Source organism: Nycticebus coucang, chromosome 1, assembly GCF_027406575.1.
Source record: "Nycticebus coucang isolate mNycCou1 chromosome 1, mNycCou1.pri, whole genome shotgun sequence".
NCBI lineage: Eukaryota > Metazoa > Chordata > Mammalia > Primates > Lorisidae > Nycticebus > Nycticebus coucang.
Genome location: NC_069780.1, coordinates 137,631,339 through 137,650,774, shown reverse-complemented (window position 1 = coordinate 137,650,774; position 19,436 = coordinate 137,631,339). Strand labels below are relative to the sequence as shown.

At 38.2% G+C, this 19,436-nt stretch overlaps 2 protein-coding genes across 5 annotated transcripts in view; one reads left to right on the top strand and one right to left on the bottom strand.

Moving 5' to 3' along the window:
- Positions 1-19,436, top strand: part of BDP1 (B double prime 1, subunit of RNA polymerase III transcription initiation factor IIIB) — a 110,540-nt gene that overhangs the window by 77,414 nt on the left and 13,690 nt on the right. For 3 of the 4 annotated variants that reach the window (XM_053589110.1, XM_053589100.1, XM_053589127.1), the window contains 10 exons: positions 3,922-4,044; positions 6,898-6,934; positions 7,918-8,010; positions 9,107-9,335; positions 10,078-10,238; positions 11,685-11,835; positions 12,538-12,700; positions 15,136-15,199; positions 15,535-15,721; positions 19,011-19,215. In XM_053589110.1, the coding sequence (XP_053445085.1) occupies positions 3,922-4,044; positions 6,898-6,934; positions 7,918-8,010; positions 9,107-9,335; positions 10,078-10,238; positions 11,685-11,835; positions 12,538-12,700; positions 15,136-15,199; positions 15,535-15,721; positions 19,011-19,215 (1,413 nt within the window). The remainder of the gene's footprint in view (positions 1-3,921; positions 4,045-6,897; positions 6,935-7,917; positions 8,011-9,106; positions 9,336-10,077; positions 10,239-11,684; positions 11,836-12,537; positions 12,701-15,135; positions 15,200-15,534; positions 15,722-19,010; positions 19,216-19,436) is intronic. The other variant, XM_053589120.1, reaches the window with a different exon arrangement.
- LOC128584182 (U6 snRNA-associated Sm-like protein LSm3) lies at positions 2,321-2,848 on the bottom strand. The gene has a single exon (XM_053589139.1). The coding sequence runs from the start codon at positions 2,840-2,842 to the stop codon at positions 2,534-2,536; it is 309 nt and encodes a 102-aa protein (XP_053445114.1). The 5' UTR covers positions 2,843-2,848; the 3' UTR covers positions 2,321-2,533.

Genomic DNA, 19,436 nt, shown 5'->3' with positions numbered 1-19,436 from the left:
TTTTTTTTTAATTTAATTTAATTTTTTGGGACAGAACCTCAAGCTGTTGCCCTGGTAGAGTCCCGTGGCATCACAGCTCACAGCAACCTCCAACTCCTGGGCTCAAGGCGATTCTCCTACCTCAGCCTCCCAAGTAGCTGGGACTACAGGTGCCCGCCACAACACCCGGCTATTTTTTGGTTGCAGCCGTCATTGTTGTTTGGCAGGCCCGGGCTGGATTTGAACCCACTAGCTCAGGTGTATGTGGCTGGTGCCTTAGCCACTTGACCCACAGGCGCTGAGCCGATAGTAGCCTTTCTAATGGGTGTATAGTAGAGAACGATATTTATTACTCTTCTGCTTCTTGGTCTAACATTCCAACTTTGTAAAACTTGAAAGTTTTCTCTTCTGCCTCAATTTATAATCATTTGTTGGCTTATAGAACAGTATGTTTGTATCAGTTTTATATAAGCATTTGTGATAGTTTCTGATAGTCATTTGAAACAGAAATTAGACAGTTAACTAAGATAGTGGTGGTAATAAGAGAAGCAGTAGGAATCATAAAATCAAGTAATATTTAAGGTCATTAAGGTATTCCTTAAATATTAAGGTGAATCATTAAGAATTAATGGATTTTCTGAATCTATAAAGTCACATTTATGAATGAAAGTCAAAATTTACCTTTATGTTACTCACTGTTAATAACAATATGGTAAATGTTGTAAAGCAGTGGTGCTCAACCTTCCTAATGTCACGCCCCTTTAATACAGTTCCCACAGGTTGAGAACTGCTGTTGTAAAGTAAATGAGTTAATAAAATGGCATCAGCTAACTAAAATGGTGCAAAATGAGGTTGTTTCTTGTACTGAAAGTTCAAACTAAAGATAGCAAATGTAAGGTTTAGTTAAAATCAAGAAAATGCAAAGGAAAGTTAATTGTGAGAGGATAGTGGGTTAATAGTGCATGAGAGTTCATTCAGCTGTTTTGTATTTTTCTTTCTTTGAGTGAAGGCAAATTGCTAGTCCAATATTAGAAATTTTTTTTTTTTTTTTTGAGACAGAGTCTCACTTTATTGCCCTTGGTAGAGTGCTATGGCATCACAGCTCACAGCAACTTTTAACTCCTGGGCTCAGGCGATTCTCTTGCCTCAGCCTCCTGAGTAGCTGGGACTACAGGTGCCTTCCACAACCCCCAGCTATTTTTTGGTTATAGTTGTAATTGTTTGGCAGGCCTGGGCTGGATTTGAACCCGCCAACTCTGGTGTATGTGGCTGGTGCCTTAGCCGCTTGAACTACAGGCACCAAGCCCTGGCTATTTTTTTGTTGCAGTTTGGCCAAGGCTGGGTTCGAACCCGCCACCCTCAGTGTATGGGGCTGGTGCCCTACCTACTGAACCACAGGTACTGCCCTAATATATATAATTTCTAAAAATCATTTTCTAAAATGTATCCCTGAATTAATACAGACTGTCTTCTTCAATAGCATTAATCATAGTAATTGAACAAAAAAAGGTTAAAAATTACGTATCTTATGGCCAGCTTACTAAAACAAATTCATTTGTATGTTAGAAAAAATTGCCTTTAAAAAGCATTGAAGCATAGTGTAATATTTCTCACTCATAAAGGAATATAAAGTACATGCCACCACATGGACAAAGAACATCATGCTAGTGAAAGAAGCTGGTTCTAAGGCACCACGTATTACATGACTCCATTTATAACAAGAGAGTCTGTTACCCAGGCTGTGTTCAAATGCCTGGGCTCAAATGATCCTCCCCTCCTCAGCCTCCTGAGTAGCTGGGACTACAGATTCCTGCTACCATACCCACTTGAATTTTTAAATTTGTCCCAGACCTATCAGATACAAGCAAAGATTTTCCTCTAAATTTTGCATCTGAGGAAACAGACAGAAACATGAGTTACTATAAAAATAGGGCTTAAAGCAGATTCTTAGACTTGACTCTTTACTCACAGTTTCTGTTGAATCGTGTCAACCTTTTATATTCTTTATTCTTTATATGCGAATGGGAACCAGATTGTATTGTATATGTTTTGGAGATACATCAGTATCTTTTGAGCCCCCAGATTGTAAGGGTCTTTGCCTAGGACTGCCAAATGAAGAGTGAATGTGAGTGACTTAACTGTTTTATTTTGCTATTGCCGTGAGTATTAAGAATCATAGAAGCTGTGGGGTTGTAGGAGAGGATAGTTGTGGCGGGAGTGGAATCAGAAATTCTTTTAAGTCCTTTCAACTCATCTCTACTACAGCATTTATGACAGCATGCAGTTAGTTGATTACATATCTGTATTTCTTTTTTTTTTTTTTTTTTTTTAAAGTTCTGACCTTGATGATCACATTTATTGGCAATGTTGGAGAAAAATAAAAATGACGTTTAGCTTTAGGAGTTGTGAGTTATCTACAAATTAACTCATTTCAGGAGTGGAAGAATCCTTGGTCATTTCTTAATATGGAAATGTACGCAGGTTTCTCCTTTGAATGTCTTTCACATTTAAAGCGGCACTTGGACAAAGTTTCCTTGATGATAAATTCTTTGTATCAGCCAACTCTCAATGGAGGGGCAACCAGGACAACGCCATCTCCTCGGACAAAAAGCATTGGAATATTCCGTTTTGTTGATTTATATATCTCTTCATATGTTTCTTCATCAATTTCTATAGTAGTTACAGTTTCTTCCACATCTCCCAATATCATATTTAAATGTTGATCATAAGCATGTAATCTGCCCCGAAGCTCTCGGTCATTTCTCATTTTCACATAAATTCGCTCATCCAGGCTGAGCCTGATAAGATCCAGAGGCTCCTCTACAGTGTTGGTAGTTTGTTGCTGGTCCACGTCGTCCGCCATGTTTCAAACCCCTACATATCTGTATTTCTTAGATTAAGAGTTCATTGAGGCCAGGAACCAAACTTTTCTTATTGGACTTTGTATCCCTGTACCCAGAGCCTTCTGGGTTTTAGGAAGTACTCCATAAATGCTAACAGACTAATGAAAGAAATTAGGGTAAAATTAAGGCAAAGTGGGGAAAATGTAAAATGAAATGCCAGGCACTAAAATTAGCCTTAGAAATTTTGTTTATGGTTGTGTTAGTAACAGACTCCTCAAAAACTGTAAATGTTTTACTTTTGTTGAGTTGCTGTTCATCAGTTTTAGCATACTACATTTCAAGCAGGGTGCAGTGTAAACCTGTAAACCTGCCTGTAAACCTAGCCCTTGGAGAGACTAAAGCGGGAGTATCACTTGAGCCAGGAGTTTGAGACCAGTGTGGGCAACATAGCAAGACACTGTCTCTACAAAAAAATTTAAAAATTATCTGGGCATGATGGCACATACCTGTACTTCCAGCCACTTAGGAGGCTGAGTCAGAAGGATTTCTAGAGCCCAAGAGTTTGAGGTTGCAGTGAGTTGTGATCATGCTACTATACTCTAGTCTAGGAGACAGAGTGAGACTGTGTTGTATTTTTAAAAAAGAAAGAAAGAAAAACCAATTACTACATTTCAGTTTCTTTTGTTTTTTTGAGACAAGGTCTCTCTGTTGTCCTGGCTATAGTGACATCAGCCTAGCTCACTGCAACCTCAAACATCTGGCTCAAGTGATCCTCCTGCCTGAGCCACCTGTGTAGCTGGGACTACAGGCGCATGCCACCACACCTGTCTAATTTTTGTATTTTTTTGTAGAGATGAGGTCTCGCTATGTTGCTTAGGCTGGTCTCAAACTCCTGGCCTTAAGCAGTCCTTCTGCCTTGGTGTCCCTAAATGCGAGGATTACAGGTGTGAGGCAGGCCCATTTCACTTTCTTAATTGTATATGAACATGGATTGTTTGTTCATTTTACCATTTAATTTTACTTCTTAATATGGAAAATGAGATTTTGTTTTGCTGTGTGTAGTATGCCAAAGTAAAATGATAAAACTTTATTTTGACAGCTTGAAATAACTGTGAATATCCCAGATATAGGATGCATGGCTGTTGTTGAGCATCCGCTCTCAAACACAGATGTGACTACTCAGGAAATGAAACAAGAAGAAAATATGAACATATCATCATTTGTAAGCATCCATTGTAATGTTTTGGCCTTTTCTTTATTTCCTTTAAAAAATGGGAGTTTTATTTTGGTAGCTTTTGGTTTATAAACTGTTAACTAGCTAATTTTTCTTACGTAGGGAGCTGCTAATATGGCAACAGCTTAGTATGACAATTATTATTCATAGTGAATAATCCATAGATTTTATACTTGACTTGGAAAGCATTGATTCTTTTTTTTTTTTTTTCATTTTTGTATGTGGGTAAAGCTGTTAATATCCTCAGACTTTTTTTTTTTTTTTTGAGACAGAATCTCAATCTTTTGCCCAAGCTAGAGTACAGTGGCCAGTTCACAGGTTACTGCAGCACTGCAGACCCAAACTCCTGGGCTAAAGCTTAGCTTATCATCAGCCTCCCTAGTAGCGAGGACTATGGATGTGTGCCCCTATACCTAGCCTTTTTTTTTTAAGAGATGGGGTCTTGCTATATTGCCCAGGCTGGTCTCGAACTCCTGGCTTCAAGTGATTCTCCCACCTCAGCCTCCCAAAGTTCTAGGACCACACATAGACTTTTACATTAAAATTCTACTGCATTAGAGTTTATATTAAAGTTTATATTAAATGTAAATTACTTAAAATGTCTTTAGTTGCATTTTGTTTACATTCTTCCATATTTGGTAATTTGTTTTTGTAAGTGAAGAATTGGAATTGTAACTTTTTAAAAAAAGTTGGTTTTTTTTGTTTTTTGGGGTTTTTTTTTGGAGACATTCTCATTCTGTTGCCCAGGCTAGAATACTATGGTATCAGTCTAGCTCACAGTAACCTCAAACTCTTGGGTTTAAGTGATTCTCCAGCCTCACCTTCCCGAGTAGCTGGGACTACAGGCCTCCACCACAATGCCTGGCTAGTTTTTCTATTTTTAATGGAAACGGGGTCTTGCTTGTGCTCAGGCTGGTCTCAAACTTCTGAGCTCAAGGGATCCTCCCTCCTTGGCCTTTCAGAGTGCTAATATTACAGATGTGAGCCACCTCACTCATCCATTAAATAGCTTCATTGAGATATAATTTATACATCATGGAGTTCACTCATTTAAAGTGCATGATTCTTTGATACCGTATGTCTGCACAGAGTTGTACAAATGTAGCTACGGTCAATTTAGGACATTTTCATCACTTCAGAAAGGAAATTGATAAATACCTTTGCAATTACTCCTCATTTTTTCCTAAACCACCCCAGGCCAGGCTAGGGAATAAATAACTATACTCTTTGTCTCTGTAAATTTGCCAATTCTGGACACTTTGTAGAAGTGGGATTATAAAATCTGGTCTTTTGTGTGGCTTCTTTTTACTTAACATAAAGTTTTCAATATTCATCTATATTATAGCATATGTCAGTACTTCATTCCTTTTTGTAACCAATTAATATGCCATACAGTTACACTGCATTTTGTTTATCCATTCATCCATTTGACATTTGAGTTGTTTCTGTCTTTTGTCTAGTATAAAAAAAATGCTGCTGTAAACATTTCACATACAAGGGTTTCTGTGGATATGTTTTCATTTTTGTTGGGTACATTCATATAAGTGTAACTGGTGGGTTATTTAAGGAACTGCCAGATGGTTTTCCTAAGCAACTATTTCCTTTTACATTCCCACCAACAGTGTGTGAGGGTTTCTATTTTTTCACATTCTTACCAACACTTGTTATTTGACTTATGGTGAAGTAGTATCTCATTGTGGTTTCAAGTTGGATTTCCCTAGTGACTAGTGATGTTGTGCCTCTTTTCACGTGCTTATTGGCCATTCGTATATCTTCTTTGGAGAAATATCTATTTATTTATTTTATTTTATTGTTTAAGATTTTAAAATTTATTTATTTATCTATCTTTTTTTTTTTTTAAATTTGTTTGAGATAGTCTCATTTTATGCCCTGGATAGTGCCTGGTGTCATAGCTCACAGCAACTTCAGTCACAGATCTTCTGTGAATTTTTTTATTGAGATATTTGTCTTTTCTTTTTTTTCTCGGAGAGAGTCTTGCTTTGTTTCCCTGGCTAGAGTGCAGTGGTATCATCATAGCTCAATGCAACCTCAAACTTCTGGCCTCAAGTGATCCTTCTGCCTCAGTCTCCCTAGTAGCTGGGACTATGGGTGTGTACCACCATGCCTTGGTAATTTTTCTGGTTTTTTTTTTTTTTTTTTGAGAGACAGGGTTTTCTTGTTTAGGCTGGTCTCTAATTCCTCACCTTAAGTGATCCTCCTGCCTCCCAGAATGCTAGGATTACAGTTATGAAACCTTACTTGGCCTTTTAAATGAGTTTTAAGAATCTTTATATATTCTGGATACAAGTCCTTTATCAGAAATATATTTTGCAAGTATTTTCTCTTTTTCTCTGGGTTGTCTTTTCATTTTCTTGATTTTCCTTTAAAACAAAAAAGCTTTAACTTTGATGAAGTCCGGTTTATCTAGTTTTTCTTTTATTGCTCATGCTTTCTAAGAATCCTTTGTCAAGGTGGTGCCCGTAGTTCAGTGGGTAGGGCGCTGGCCACATACACCCAGGCTGGCGGGTTTGAACCTGGCCTGGGCCAGTTAAACAATGACAACTGCAACAAAAAAATGGCCAGGCGCTGTGGCAGGCACCTGTGGTGCCAGCTGTGTGGGAGGATAACGCAAGAGAATCGCTTAAGTCCAAGAGTTTGAGGTTGCTGTGAGCTGTGACGCCATGGCACTGTATCAAGGGCAACATAGTTAGACTCTGTCTCCAGAAATAAGGACTATTAGGACTAAAACTATAGAAAAACGTGTTCAAAGTAGTTCTTTTGACAAAGAGAATATGTATTTAGGGAAATACTTAAGATGTTACTTATTTTTTCCTCTTTTAGGAAATGACCACAGGTGAATACACTCAAGATGAACCAGGTAACTTAACAAGGAAACTGCTAAAGCTACTTGATTAATATTAGTGCACTGATTTATAGTAATTGGTGATGGTAAATGAGTTAGTTTACTTGGGAGTTGAACAAAAAGATTTAGCTATTGAATATTTTATATCCATTAAAAACTTGGATTCTATAAATGTTACCTTAGAAGGTGAGTTAAGAGTTAAGTGTTTGGTAAAGAAATATTTGTTGAGCATTTCTTTTGTATCTGCACAGATGAGAGCATTTTTTTTTTTTTTTTTTGTAGAGACAGAGTCTCACTGTACCGCCCTTGGGTAGAGTTCCGTGGTGTCACACGGCTCACAGCCACCTCTAACTCTTGGGCTTACGCAATTCTCTTGCCTCAGCCTCCCGAGCAGCTGGGACTACAGGCGCCCGCCACAACGCCCAGCTATTTTTTTGTTGCAGTTTGGCCAGGGCTGGGTTTGAACCCGCCACCTTTGGCATATGAGGCTGGCGCCCTACTCACTGAGCCACAGGTGCTGCCATTTTTTTGAAGATATTATTTAATAGCAGGGAGGTGTTTGCAGTGAGTAAAATCCCCAATGATGATTTCTGTATTTGTAGTATGTAACCGGAACAAAACACTCCTGTAGTAAGAGAATATTGATACAAAGGATATAGAAACCTGTCATTACAAGATAAATATCTGAATTAAATTTTTTTTTTTTGAGACAGAGCCTCAAGCTGTTGCAACCACCATCTCCTGGGCTTAAGCGATTCTCTTGCCTGAGCCTCCTAAGTAGCTGGGACTACAGGTGCCTGCCAAAATGCCCAGCTATTTTTTGTTTGTAGTTGTCATTGTTGTTTGGCAGGCCCGGGTTGGATTTGAACCCACCAGCTCTGGTGTATGTGGCTGTCGCCTTAGCTGCTTGAGCTATAGGCGCCAAGTCTTAAAAATCTTTTTTAAATAAACAAATTTCCATATTCTTTTGTTTTAATGTTGGTATATTTCCTCACAAGGTGCCAATGATGGAAGCACTGAAGCTGCCATAACTTTACTTACAATGGGAGATCTACTATTGCAGTCAGAGATCACTACTGTACAGGGTGATGGTAAGAATGAAAGATAAGTCCTACCAAAAAACAGAAACTTAAAAATAGAACTTCTTTTTTTTTTTTTTTTTATTGTTGGGGATTCATTGAGGGTACAATAAGCCAGTTACACTGATTGCAATTGTTAGGTAAAGTCCCTCTTGCAAAAATAGAACTTCTAAGAAATTATACATTTGAGTAATAACCTATTTCTCATTTGAAGTTGTCATCGCTTTGTTGTTTTTCCAGAAAAGGTGATATGTGTGTATTGGTCCATCCACTATTTACTTAACCTCTGTAAGTGTGCAGACAACTCATTTGAGATCACACGCTTCATTTATTAAGAATAACTTGTATTCATGGACTAGTGTAGTGAGTTCTCTATCTTTACCATCATGAAAGTGTCATTGGTTAACTGAGCTTATTGATCACTGCTTGTTATAGCCATCTTTCTTTAGAATTAGATGACAGGTACGGTGTGAAAGGGCAATAGCAGTTATTGCGACAATTTAGACTATTTTGATAGTTTGGACAGAGCCAAAAGATATGTCAACCCAGATTTTTCATATATTGGGCTGAATTTACAGAGAATGGTCTTTACTATTTCCATATCTTTTAGCTACATTAACTAGATAATTATGCTAATTATATTCTTGATAATTATTTTGACTTGTGATGAGTGGCTTACTGTTCATTGTAGGTGTTAGATTTATCAGGAAAGTCTCTGATTTTGTTCCAGATAGGGCTTTTTTCTCAATGGCAGAGTATTGCAGTAGAGCCTGTCACAAATTTCTATAACATAAAATATAGGTTTTAATAAATTATAAATGAAGGCAATCCTATCTTGAAATCCTTCTGAGGTTATGTAATTACTGAAAGTAACAAAAAGATTAATTTTTACTCATTTTTAGCACAAAGTTTCAGCCTGTGAGAATTACTAAACTTACAAGGGGTCAAATCCCTGGCGTGAAATATAAGATTATAAATTTAAGTTTTGAGCATAGATCAAACTTTAACAACAATGTAGAATTTTACATTGACTGAATGTTGAAGAAATTACTTTATTTGAAATCTGTTTATATTGGGCTAATATTAATTTTCTGTTTTTTTCCTGCAGTAGGAGTATGTGTACTTCCTCATGTTCATTCAGAGGATAAAAGCCATATTCCTTTTAGCCCAGACAGTGTACATCATGAAATTCTGCACGAATGTCAGGAGGTTTCTTTACCTGTCATTAATACATTTCCTGCATCCTTTGAAGAAAATAAGATTATATCGGAGGAGCAAAGTGCCAGAGAAGAAAGGGATTTAATGGAGAAAGTAAAGGAGAATGCAACAGCAACCAGGTTTATTTTAGTATTCAATTAATAAATATAAATAAATCTGCCATCAATTAGATAATAGCTTTATTTAGTGCTTATATTAATGTAAAGTAGGCAATGCTAATTTCTTACTCTTTAAAGATTGGCTGATTTTGGTTTTAGTTTAGTGGTTTGCATGTTAAAATTATAGCATTGTGTATTACGTGTCTTTGAAGCTTTAATGAAATAGATTTATGTAAATGTAGTCTCTGTTTTACAAGTGTAAAGTGGATTCTCTTTTAAGATCTTTAGTAAAGTTACTGCTTTGTAATTTTAGTGTTAAGAAATGAACACTAAAAGGGTGTGGTAGTTAACACCTGCAGTAACGGTGTGGTAGTTAACACCTGCAATTCGAGTATTTTGGGAGGTGGAGGTGGGAGGATTGTTTGGGCCCAGGAGTGCAAGGGCCCCGTCTCTACCAAAAGGGCAGGATGATGTGTACTTGTAGTCCCCCCCACACCCCTTCCCTACTACTCAGGAGGCCCATGTGGAAGGATCACTTGAGCCCAGGAGTTTGAGGCTGCCGTGAGGTATGATGATACCACTGCACTCTAGCCTGGGCAGAAGAGTGAAACCCTGCCTCCCTAACTCCCCAAAGAGAACACTTTTAGACAGTGTGGCACTCAGTAGGTGGTATGTTACCTGTATTAGTGTTAGAATGGAACGCTGGGAGAGAGTGAGATCTTATGTGAGTGGTAAATTTCTCTCCCCATTTCTCTATTTCTAGGAATACAGCTTCTAAGATAACGAACGATTTGAGAATGAGAAGTAGATTTGCTAAGCCTAAACTAAATCTTGAGAAAATTTTAGGGACCCACAGGTTTGATGCTCACGAGGAAGTTCCCAGTTTGTGTATAACCAAAGGGGAAGAACCAGAACCTCAAAGAGGTAAATTTATTCTTCTCTTACAAGTTACAAAATTGCTCTGACACAGAAGATTGCATTAGCATTCAAAGGAATATTAATTCATTGAAATTTTTTCAAACATACAAAAAAATTAAAATGAGCTGTAAAATACTCACAAATGCACCACCTAGTTTTAGTACCAGTACTATTTTGCTATATTTGATCAATCATTTTCTCTGTTTTTATATATAGACACACATATTAGTTGATCCTTGAACTAGACACGCTGAACTGCTGTGCAGTCAGAAATCTGTGTATACTTTTTGACTCCTCTAAAACATAACCACTAATAGCAGCGACTGGTAGCCTTACTGGTAACATATATTTGATTAATACATGTTTTGTATGTCACATGTATTAGTTACTATATTTTTAAAGTAAAGCAAGCTTGAGAAAAGAAAATGTTATTAAGAAAATCATAAGGAAGAGAAAATACATTTATAACACTGTACTGCATTTATCAATACCTGTAGTTTATTTTGTCAGTTTATAAGATGAATATGATCAGTGATGGGCAACCTTAGCTGCAGACCTCCATTTATGGTACATATCAAGCAACTCAGATTTTCTTGTAATGTCATGACTTTTCTCTGCTTCTTGGGGGCACTTCTAGCACCATTAGTAGCCTCCATGTATGTGGCTGGCACCCTACTCACTGAGCTATGGCTGCTGAGCTGTACTTGTTTGGTTTTTTAAGTTAAAGATCCAGTCAGGTGTCTCACATTGCATTTCTCTTTACTTTAATCTGACCGTTTCTCCTATCCATACTTATGTATGGATTTCATGGTAATAAACAAGGTTTATGGCATAGCAATAAACAAAAAATATTTGAGAACTGTGAAAGATCTCTTTTTCAGATGCTCTCTCAGTCTGAAGGCTCAAATCATCTCTTTATTTAGGGAAGTTTTTTCCTCCACTTTGTAACATTAAGTCTTTGCTACACAGCTTGTTCCCCAAGATTTCCTCTAAGGTGGAACAAGCCAGACCTCATGTGTACCTACCTATAAACTCATTTGTACATGGGTTTCTAATTATTAGTGCTGTTACCATAATGTGAGGGGATAATTACTGTGGCATCTAGGAGTGAAATATCTGCAGCGAAGATTTATTAATCATCTATTTTCCTATTCAAAAATATCACCAGGACCATCCTCCTGTGAAATACACTAGGTCTTTTGATTAGGAGAAGTCTTGATGAATCACTATCTTTTAACAGATCTATCTTTTTTTTTTTTTTTTTTTTTTGTGGTTTTTTGGCCGGGGCTGGGTTTGAACCCACCACCTCTGGCATATGGGACCGGCGCCCTACTCCCTGAGCCACAGGCGCCGCCCCAATAGATATGTCTTTTAAAAGAGAGTATGTTTCTAATACAGAGATTTTAGCTGTACTGTTTGGGACTATATCTTAAATTGTATTTTTTATTTAAGATACTGAGAAAAATGCTTTTAAAACAACAGAATTAGAAGATAAAAGCCTCGGACCAGTTACAACAGCAGAGAGTAAGCAACAGAGCAAATTGGCATGTGTACATGACATCAAAGGGACCAGTATTTCTCAAGAAGTAAACCTGACTGAAAGGTAAAAGAGGAAAGAGATTCTGAGATTCAGTTTATATTCCGTTTCAGGTATAACCATAAGTTGTAGCGGTAATAAATTGCTTGTAAAGGGAGTTATTTTTTATTTTTATTTTTTGTCGTTTTTGGCCGGGGCTGGGTTTGAACCCGCCACCTCTGGCATATGGGGCCAAAACCCTACTCCTTTGAGCCACAGGCGCTGCCCAAAAAGGGAATTATTGTTGTTGCATTAAATATATTCTAAAAGTTTGAAAACCACCGAATTAGATGATTTTTTTTTTTTTTTGAGACAGAATCTCACTATGTCACCCTCAGTAGAGTGCTGTAGCATCATAGCTCACAGCAACCTCAAACTCTTGGGCTTAAGTGATTCTCTTGCCTCAGCCTCTCAAGTAGCTGGGACTACAGGCAACTGCCACAACGCCTGGCTATTTTGTTGTTGTTGTTGTTGTCATTGTTGTTTAGAAGGCCCTGGCTGGATTCAAACCCACCAGCCCTAACCACTAAGCTACGGGCACTGAGCTTGAGTATCCACCTATAAACTCATTTGTACATGGGTTTCTAATTGTTAGTGCTGTGGCTGGCGCCCTAACCACTGAGCTATGGGCACTGAGCCAAATTAGATGATATTTGACATTCCTAGCTCTAAAAGTAATTCTGTAGTTGTTTGCCTGATTTCATATGACATATTTAAATTCTTTTTCAGAAATGAAGATCAAGAAGTGGAATCTCAGGTTCAGATATTGTCAGTTGCTCCAGCTGTTTCTTCTGAGACAGGGCCCCACACACTTGCTTTGGGTATGGTTCTTGCTGAGAGTTCTGTTGAAGAGCCTCTCAGAAAGGATTCTGAAGGAGACAGTGTGCCAGAGGTAAAAACGTAAAATACAACAAGGACCAGCAAGGCGATTTTCCCCGTTAAAAAAAATTGTTATAATTTACATAAAATAACCTTCACCCTTTTTAGCATACAGTTCTACAGGTGTTTACAAATATATATCAACCTCCCCCGCCCAAATTCTTTTGTGCCCTCTCTCCCTATTCCCAACTCCTGACCACCACGGTTCTATTTTCTTTCCCCATAGTTTTGCAAAAATATATTGTGATAGAGTTTTAATTGAGTATGTTTTCAGTTTTCTGGAACCTAGAGATGAAAGAGCTAGTACCTTTCCCAAGAAAACAGCTTGGTTTTCAGTGTACAAAACAGAAAAGGAAATGTTTTGTACACTGAAAATTCACTTCTTTCCCCTTAGCCACTGGATCTGAGGAGTTCATTCACAGAGCAGATATTTATTGAAAGTTTGTTAAGTATCTGACATTGTTAGGTAGTGAAGATACAAATTTGTGGGGGACAGATGAATGTTTGATTCATGCTATGATAGAGATTTGCACAAGATTCTATAGGAGTCATCCTTAACCTGATCCGGTTAAATGAATTTCTAGGAATGGGGCCCAGGCGTTGTCTTTGTAAAGTTCCCCAGGTGAAAGAATTCTTGACTTCGAAAAAGTATAAATTAAAAAGTTAAAGGTAGAGAGGAACATGTGTAAAGAACAGCATGGCATGTTCAATGACTATAAGCAGTTACAAGTAGGTTACAGATGAAGTTAGAAACATAGCCTGCAGTCAGATTTTATAAAAGGATTTTTATGGCATAATAAGGAGTTTGGTTACATCTAATAAGATACCTCCCCAGCTTTTAAATTTATGCTTTTTATTTTGAAATAACTTCAAAGTTAGAGAAAAGTTATAAGAATCTTAAGAATTCTTCTATACCCTTTACTTGGATTGATTGATTGTTAATACTTTGCCTCATTTGTTTTCTCTCTCCCCATTTTGCTGTCCATCTCTATAGACAGATACTTTTAAAAACTGAAACCTTTGAAAGAAAGTTGCAGACCTAAGAATTCTTTTCTTTTTTCTTTTTGAGATAGGGTCTCACTGTGTCACCCTTGGTAGAGTGCCTTGGCGTCACAGCTCACAGCAAACTCAAACTCTCAGGCTTCAGCCATTCCCTTGCTTCAGCCTCCCAAGTAGCTGGGACGCCTGGCTATTTTTTGTTGCAGTTGTCATTGTTGTTTAGCTGGCCCTGGCTGGGTTCAAACTTGCCAGCCTGAGTGTATGTGGCTGGTGCCATAACCACTGTGCTACGGGCACCGAGTCAATAATTTTTTTTTTTTCTTGAGACAGAGTCTCACTTTGTCACTCTTGGTAGAGTACTGTGGCATCACAGCTCACAGCAACTTCGAACTCTTGGGCTGATTCTCTTGCCTCAGCCTCCCAAGTAGCTGGGACTACAGGCACCTGCCATAATGCCCAGCTATTTTTTGATTGCAGTTGTCATTGTTTAGCAGTTCCAGGCTGGGCTCGAACCCACCAGCCTCCATGTATGTGGCTGGCACCCTACTCACTGAGCTATGGCTGCTGAGCTGTACTTTTTGGTTTTTTAAGTTAAGGATCCAGTCAGGTGTCTCACATTGCATTTCTCTTTACTTTAATCTGACCGTTTCTCCTATCTTTTTTTTTTTTTTTTTTTTGTCTTTTGTGAACTTGGTATTTTAGATATGTCAAAGCTGGTCCACAGTCTAGTTCTTTTTTGCTTCCTCTTTAGTGGATGCAAGGTTACTACATAGGTAATGATGTGGTCTTTCTTCTACATCTCATCAGGAGATACATATGTCAGTTTTCCCATTATTGGTAATGCTGACTGATTACTTGGCCAGAATGGTGCTTGTCGGATTTCTTGATTATCATAATGGCATCTTTTCCAATTTGTATTAGTAAATAATTTGTCAAATGAGATTCAGGTATATGTCACCCAATAGTTTTAGTATCCATTGAAGATTCTTGCCTGACTCAATTATAGATGTAGGCATTTTTGGTTGCAAAATGAAAGTTAAGATGTTATTCAGCAATAGAGGCCAGGCACAGTGGCTCACGCCTATAATTTTAACACTCTGGGAGCCTGAGGTGGATGGATTGCTTGAGCTCAGGAGTTCAAAACCAGCCTGAGCAGGAGCAAGAGCAAGACCTCATCTTTTCTAAAACAGAAAAAATTAGCTCAGCCTTGTGGCAGGTGCCTGTAGTCCCAGCTTCTTGGGAAGCTGAAGCCTGAGGATCGCTTGAACCTAAGATTTTGAGGTTGCAATAAGCTGTGATGATGCCATGCTACTCAACCCTAGTATCACTGAGTAAGATTCTGTCTCCAAAAAAAAAAAGATATTAAGCAGTAGAGAATTACAGTCAGGATTGCATTTTAGAAAAAAAACAAAATTCGACTAACCTCACTATTCTAATTTTTTATGGCAGTGTTCACCAACTAGTCTTCCAGAAGTCCAACAAGAGAATATAATCAATCCTCTAGACCTTCCAGGTATGATAATCTGTTCAGTGAATTGTCATACATGTAGAACTTAATAGAATGTTTTTTTTTTAACTATCTTTTAAATATGGAAAAACACGAAACAGTGTTTCTTAGTATATGGTGGCTTTAAATTTTAAAAAACCTTTAAGTTTTTTTGTACCAGTTTAGAGAGTTATGTATCCTTTCCATAGTATATCATTTTTATCCTTTATTAAATTACTCTTACTTTAGTATTATTTAGCATCCTTGTAACAGATTGTTCTGAGGCTGTTTAGAGATGAAATTAATCAATTTTTTTTTTATTTTATGGTTCAGCTTTCATTACTAACTTTTAATTTTGATAGCGAATCTAATTCCTAATGTACATCAAGATGGAGAGGATGAACAAACATTCATTTTAACTCTGGTGGAAATCCCAGCCAATGCAGTTGAAGACTTTACAGATACTGCTGCACAGTTAATGCCAAACCCTTTACTGCCAGCACCCATTTTGGTCAAATCTATGAATACTGAAGAAAGGAGAGACATGAGGTAATGAATGAGTTAAACTGTTTTTGCTTGGAGGGAAGATGCTTTATGAATTGAGTAGTATTGATAGAACAAACTGTTCACCAACATCATTTATAATTGTTTGTGAGATCTTTGGTATTTATAAGGTGACTTAGAGAAGAAATGTAATGTGGTTGATTTTTGTATCTGATGAAGATGCTATTTAAATGGTTGATATGGCTGGGCATGGTGGTTCATGTCTGTAATCCTAGCACTGTGTTAGGCTGGGGCAGGAAGATCTCTTGAGGCCAGGAGTTTGAGACCAGCCTGGGCAACATAGTGAGGCCCTCTGTCTACAAAAACTTAAAGAATTAGCTGGATATGGTGGTGAGTTCTTATAGTTCCTTGAAAGTCCAGGAGTTCTAAGTTATTGTGAGCTATGATCAAACCACTCTACCCGACCCTGAGTGACAGAATAAGATCCTGCCTCTTACTAAAAATATTTAATATGGTAATTTTGTATGAAATTTCTTGGATATTTTATTTTAAAACCTAAAAATACTTAGCAATCTGGGCCAGGTGCAGTGGCTCATGCCTATAATTTCTAGCACTTTGGGAGGCTTAGGCAAGAGGATTGCTTGAGGGCAGGAGTTTGAAATCAGCCTGAGCAACATAGTGAGACCCTGTCTCTACAAAATTATTTATTTATTTATTATTTATTTATTTATTTTTTGAGACAGAGGTTCACTTTGTCGCCCTCAGTAGAGTGCTGTGGCATCACATCTCATAGCAACCTTTAGCTCTTGGGCTTAGGCGATTCTCTTGCTTCAGCCTCTTGAGTAGCTGGGACTATAGGCACCCGCCACAGCACCCAGCTATTTTTTTGTTTGGCTGGGGTTGGGTTTGTACCAGCTACCCTTGGTATATGGGGCCAGTGCCCTACTCACTGAGCCACAGGCACTGCCCTCTACAAAATAATTTAAATAAAAGTTAGCTGGCTGCGGTGGCATGTGCTTAGGTACCAGCTACTTAGGAGACTGAGGTTAGAGGATGGCTTAAGTAGACGAGTTGGAGCCTGCAGTGAGCTATGACCTATCTGGTCACTGTATTTGAGACTGGATGACAGAATGAGACCCTATGTCAGAAGAAAAAAAAAGCTAGTATTTTGGGACATCAGATGGCATCTGTAAAAAGTGTGGTTGCTTTGGCTCAGCGTGGTGGTTCATACCTGTAATCCTAGCACTCTGGGAGGCCAAGGTGGGTAGATTGCCTGAGTTCACAGGTTCAAGACCAGCCTGAGCAAGAGCCAGACCCGGTCTCTAAAAAATAGCTGGGCAGGCTCGGCACCTGTAGTTCAAGTGGCTAGAGAGCCAGCCATGTACACCGGAGCTGGTGGGTTTGAATCCAGCTTGGGCCCGCCAAACAACAATGACAGCTACAACCAAAAAATAGCCAGGTGTTATGGCGGGTGCCTGTAGTCCCAGCTTCAAGGGAGGCTGAGACAAGAGAATTGCTTAAGCCCAAGAGATTGAGGTTGCTGTGAGCTGTGATGCCAGGACACTCTACCTAGGGTGACAGCTTGAGACTCTATCTCAAAAAAAAAAAAAAAGAAAAAAAAATAGCTGGGTGTTGTGGCGGGTGCCTGTAGTCCCAGCTACTTGGGAGGCTGAGGGAAGAGAATCACTTGAGCCTAAGTGTTGGAAGTTGCTGTGAACTATGATGCCATCGCATTCTTCTGAGGGTGACAAAGTGAGACTGTCTCTAAACAAAAAATTGTGTTTACTTTGTAAAAACACACATACACACACACACACACTTTGAATTATATTTTCACAGGATGCCACAAAAAAACCAAGACTTTGTCTCAAAAGTGTCCATACATAGAGAAAATGGGACATTGTAGGTAAACATACTTATATTTATAAAATATTTACAAAATATTTTCTACATGTTGGCCACCTTATAAAATTTTATAAAGAATATTTTGTAAATAAAGGTAGATTTAGTTGTAATCTCCCCCATTTTTCTATGTATGGAGACTTTTGAAATACTTCAAAGTACAAAGAAGTAACATTTTTATAAATTCTTTTTTTCTTCCTCCTTCTCTCACTGTTGCCCTGGGTAGAGTGGCTGTGGTGTCATCATAGCTAGCTCACAGCAACCTCAAACTTTTGGTCTCAAGTGATCATCCTGCCTCAGCCTCTCAAAAAGCTGGGACTACAGGCACCTGCCATGATGCCCGGCTAGTTGTTCTCTTTTTAGTAGAGATGGCGTCTCGCTCTTGCTCAGGCTTGTCTTGAACTCCTGAGCTGGGGCAATCTACCCAGTTCAGCCTCCCAAAGTGCTAGGATTATAGGCGTGAGACATTGTGCCTAGTCCATTTTATATATTCTTGATACTCTTAATTTTTCACTGTAGAAGTGTTATGTTGTATTTTAACTTTCTTTGGTTAAGGCACTTGGCACTTAATTGTCTGTAAAGTAGCATTAGGAATTAGAGCCTTTTTTTTTTTTTTTTTTTTTGAGACAGTCTCATTTTGTCACCTCAGTACAGTACTATTGTGTTATAACTCATAGGAACCTCAGACTCTTGGACTTCAGAGATCCTTTTGCCTCCTGAGTAACTGGGACTGCAGGCACTCTCCACAATATGTGGCTAACTTTTCTATTTTTAGTAGAGATGAAGTCTTGCTCTTGCTCAGGCTGGTTTCAAACTCCTGTGCTCAAGTGATCCACACACCTTGTCCTCCCAAAGTGCTAGGATTACAAGTGTGCGCCACTGTGCCCAGCCTAATAAGAGCTTTTTATATGAGGAAGGGATGTTTTGATTGACTGCTTACCTTTACAGACAAGGAAAATACTATTTATATTCTTTAGATTTAATCAAATGTTATATAATTTAAGTTTTGAGCCTTTAAGTATTAACGAGACTCAAAATTAGAATTTTTAAGGCCATAGTCATGTACATATTAGTTAGGCTAGAATGCTGTGGCACCAGCCTAACTTACAGCACCCTCAAACTCCTGGGTTCAAGTGATCCTCCTGCCTCAGTTTCACAAATAGCTGGAACTATAGGCGCCGGCCACAACACCCACGTAATATTTCTATTTTTAGTAGAGACAGGGTCTTGCTCTTGCTGAGGCTGTTCTTGAACTCCTCAGCTCAAGCAATCCTTCTACCTTGGCCTCCTAGAATTGTAGGGTTACAGGTGTGAGCCACCTCTCTCAGCCTGGAGTTTTTTTGTTTTATTGGAATTTTTATTGCAATAGCTCAGCCTTTAACCTTAGTGACTTCTAATTCACTGATTTAATATGTATTAACTTTCTATGCAGTATTTGTTTACCAACAACTTCAGTTGGTCAGGATGCCATGGGTTTATTTGATTCTGGAAAAGGTGATTCTAAAAAGCCTCCTGCTAATTTGGATATTACGTGCAGGAAGAGATCTCATTGCAGGCTTGATGAAAGTGATGATGTTCCTCCTGCCAAAAATACTTTTCATACTTCGAGAGATGATTGTCAAGAATATACTTCTGAGGTAAGATAGAATCATGAAGTCAGTAAGATGGCCATGTTGCAACAGACCTTTTTCTTGTTTGTTCCTTTAGACTCATCAGACTTTTAGGTGTATATAAAGATATGTCTATAGTTCTGACACATTTCATCATAAGTAATCTAGGTAAAACAAGTGTTGGATTATCAATTTCAACTTGATGGACAATGATGGAAATTGATGGACATTAATCAGGAAACCATTCC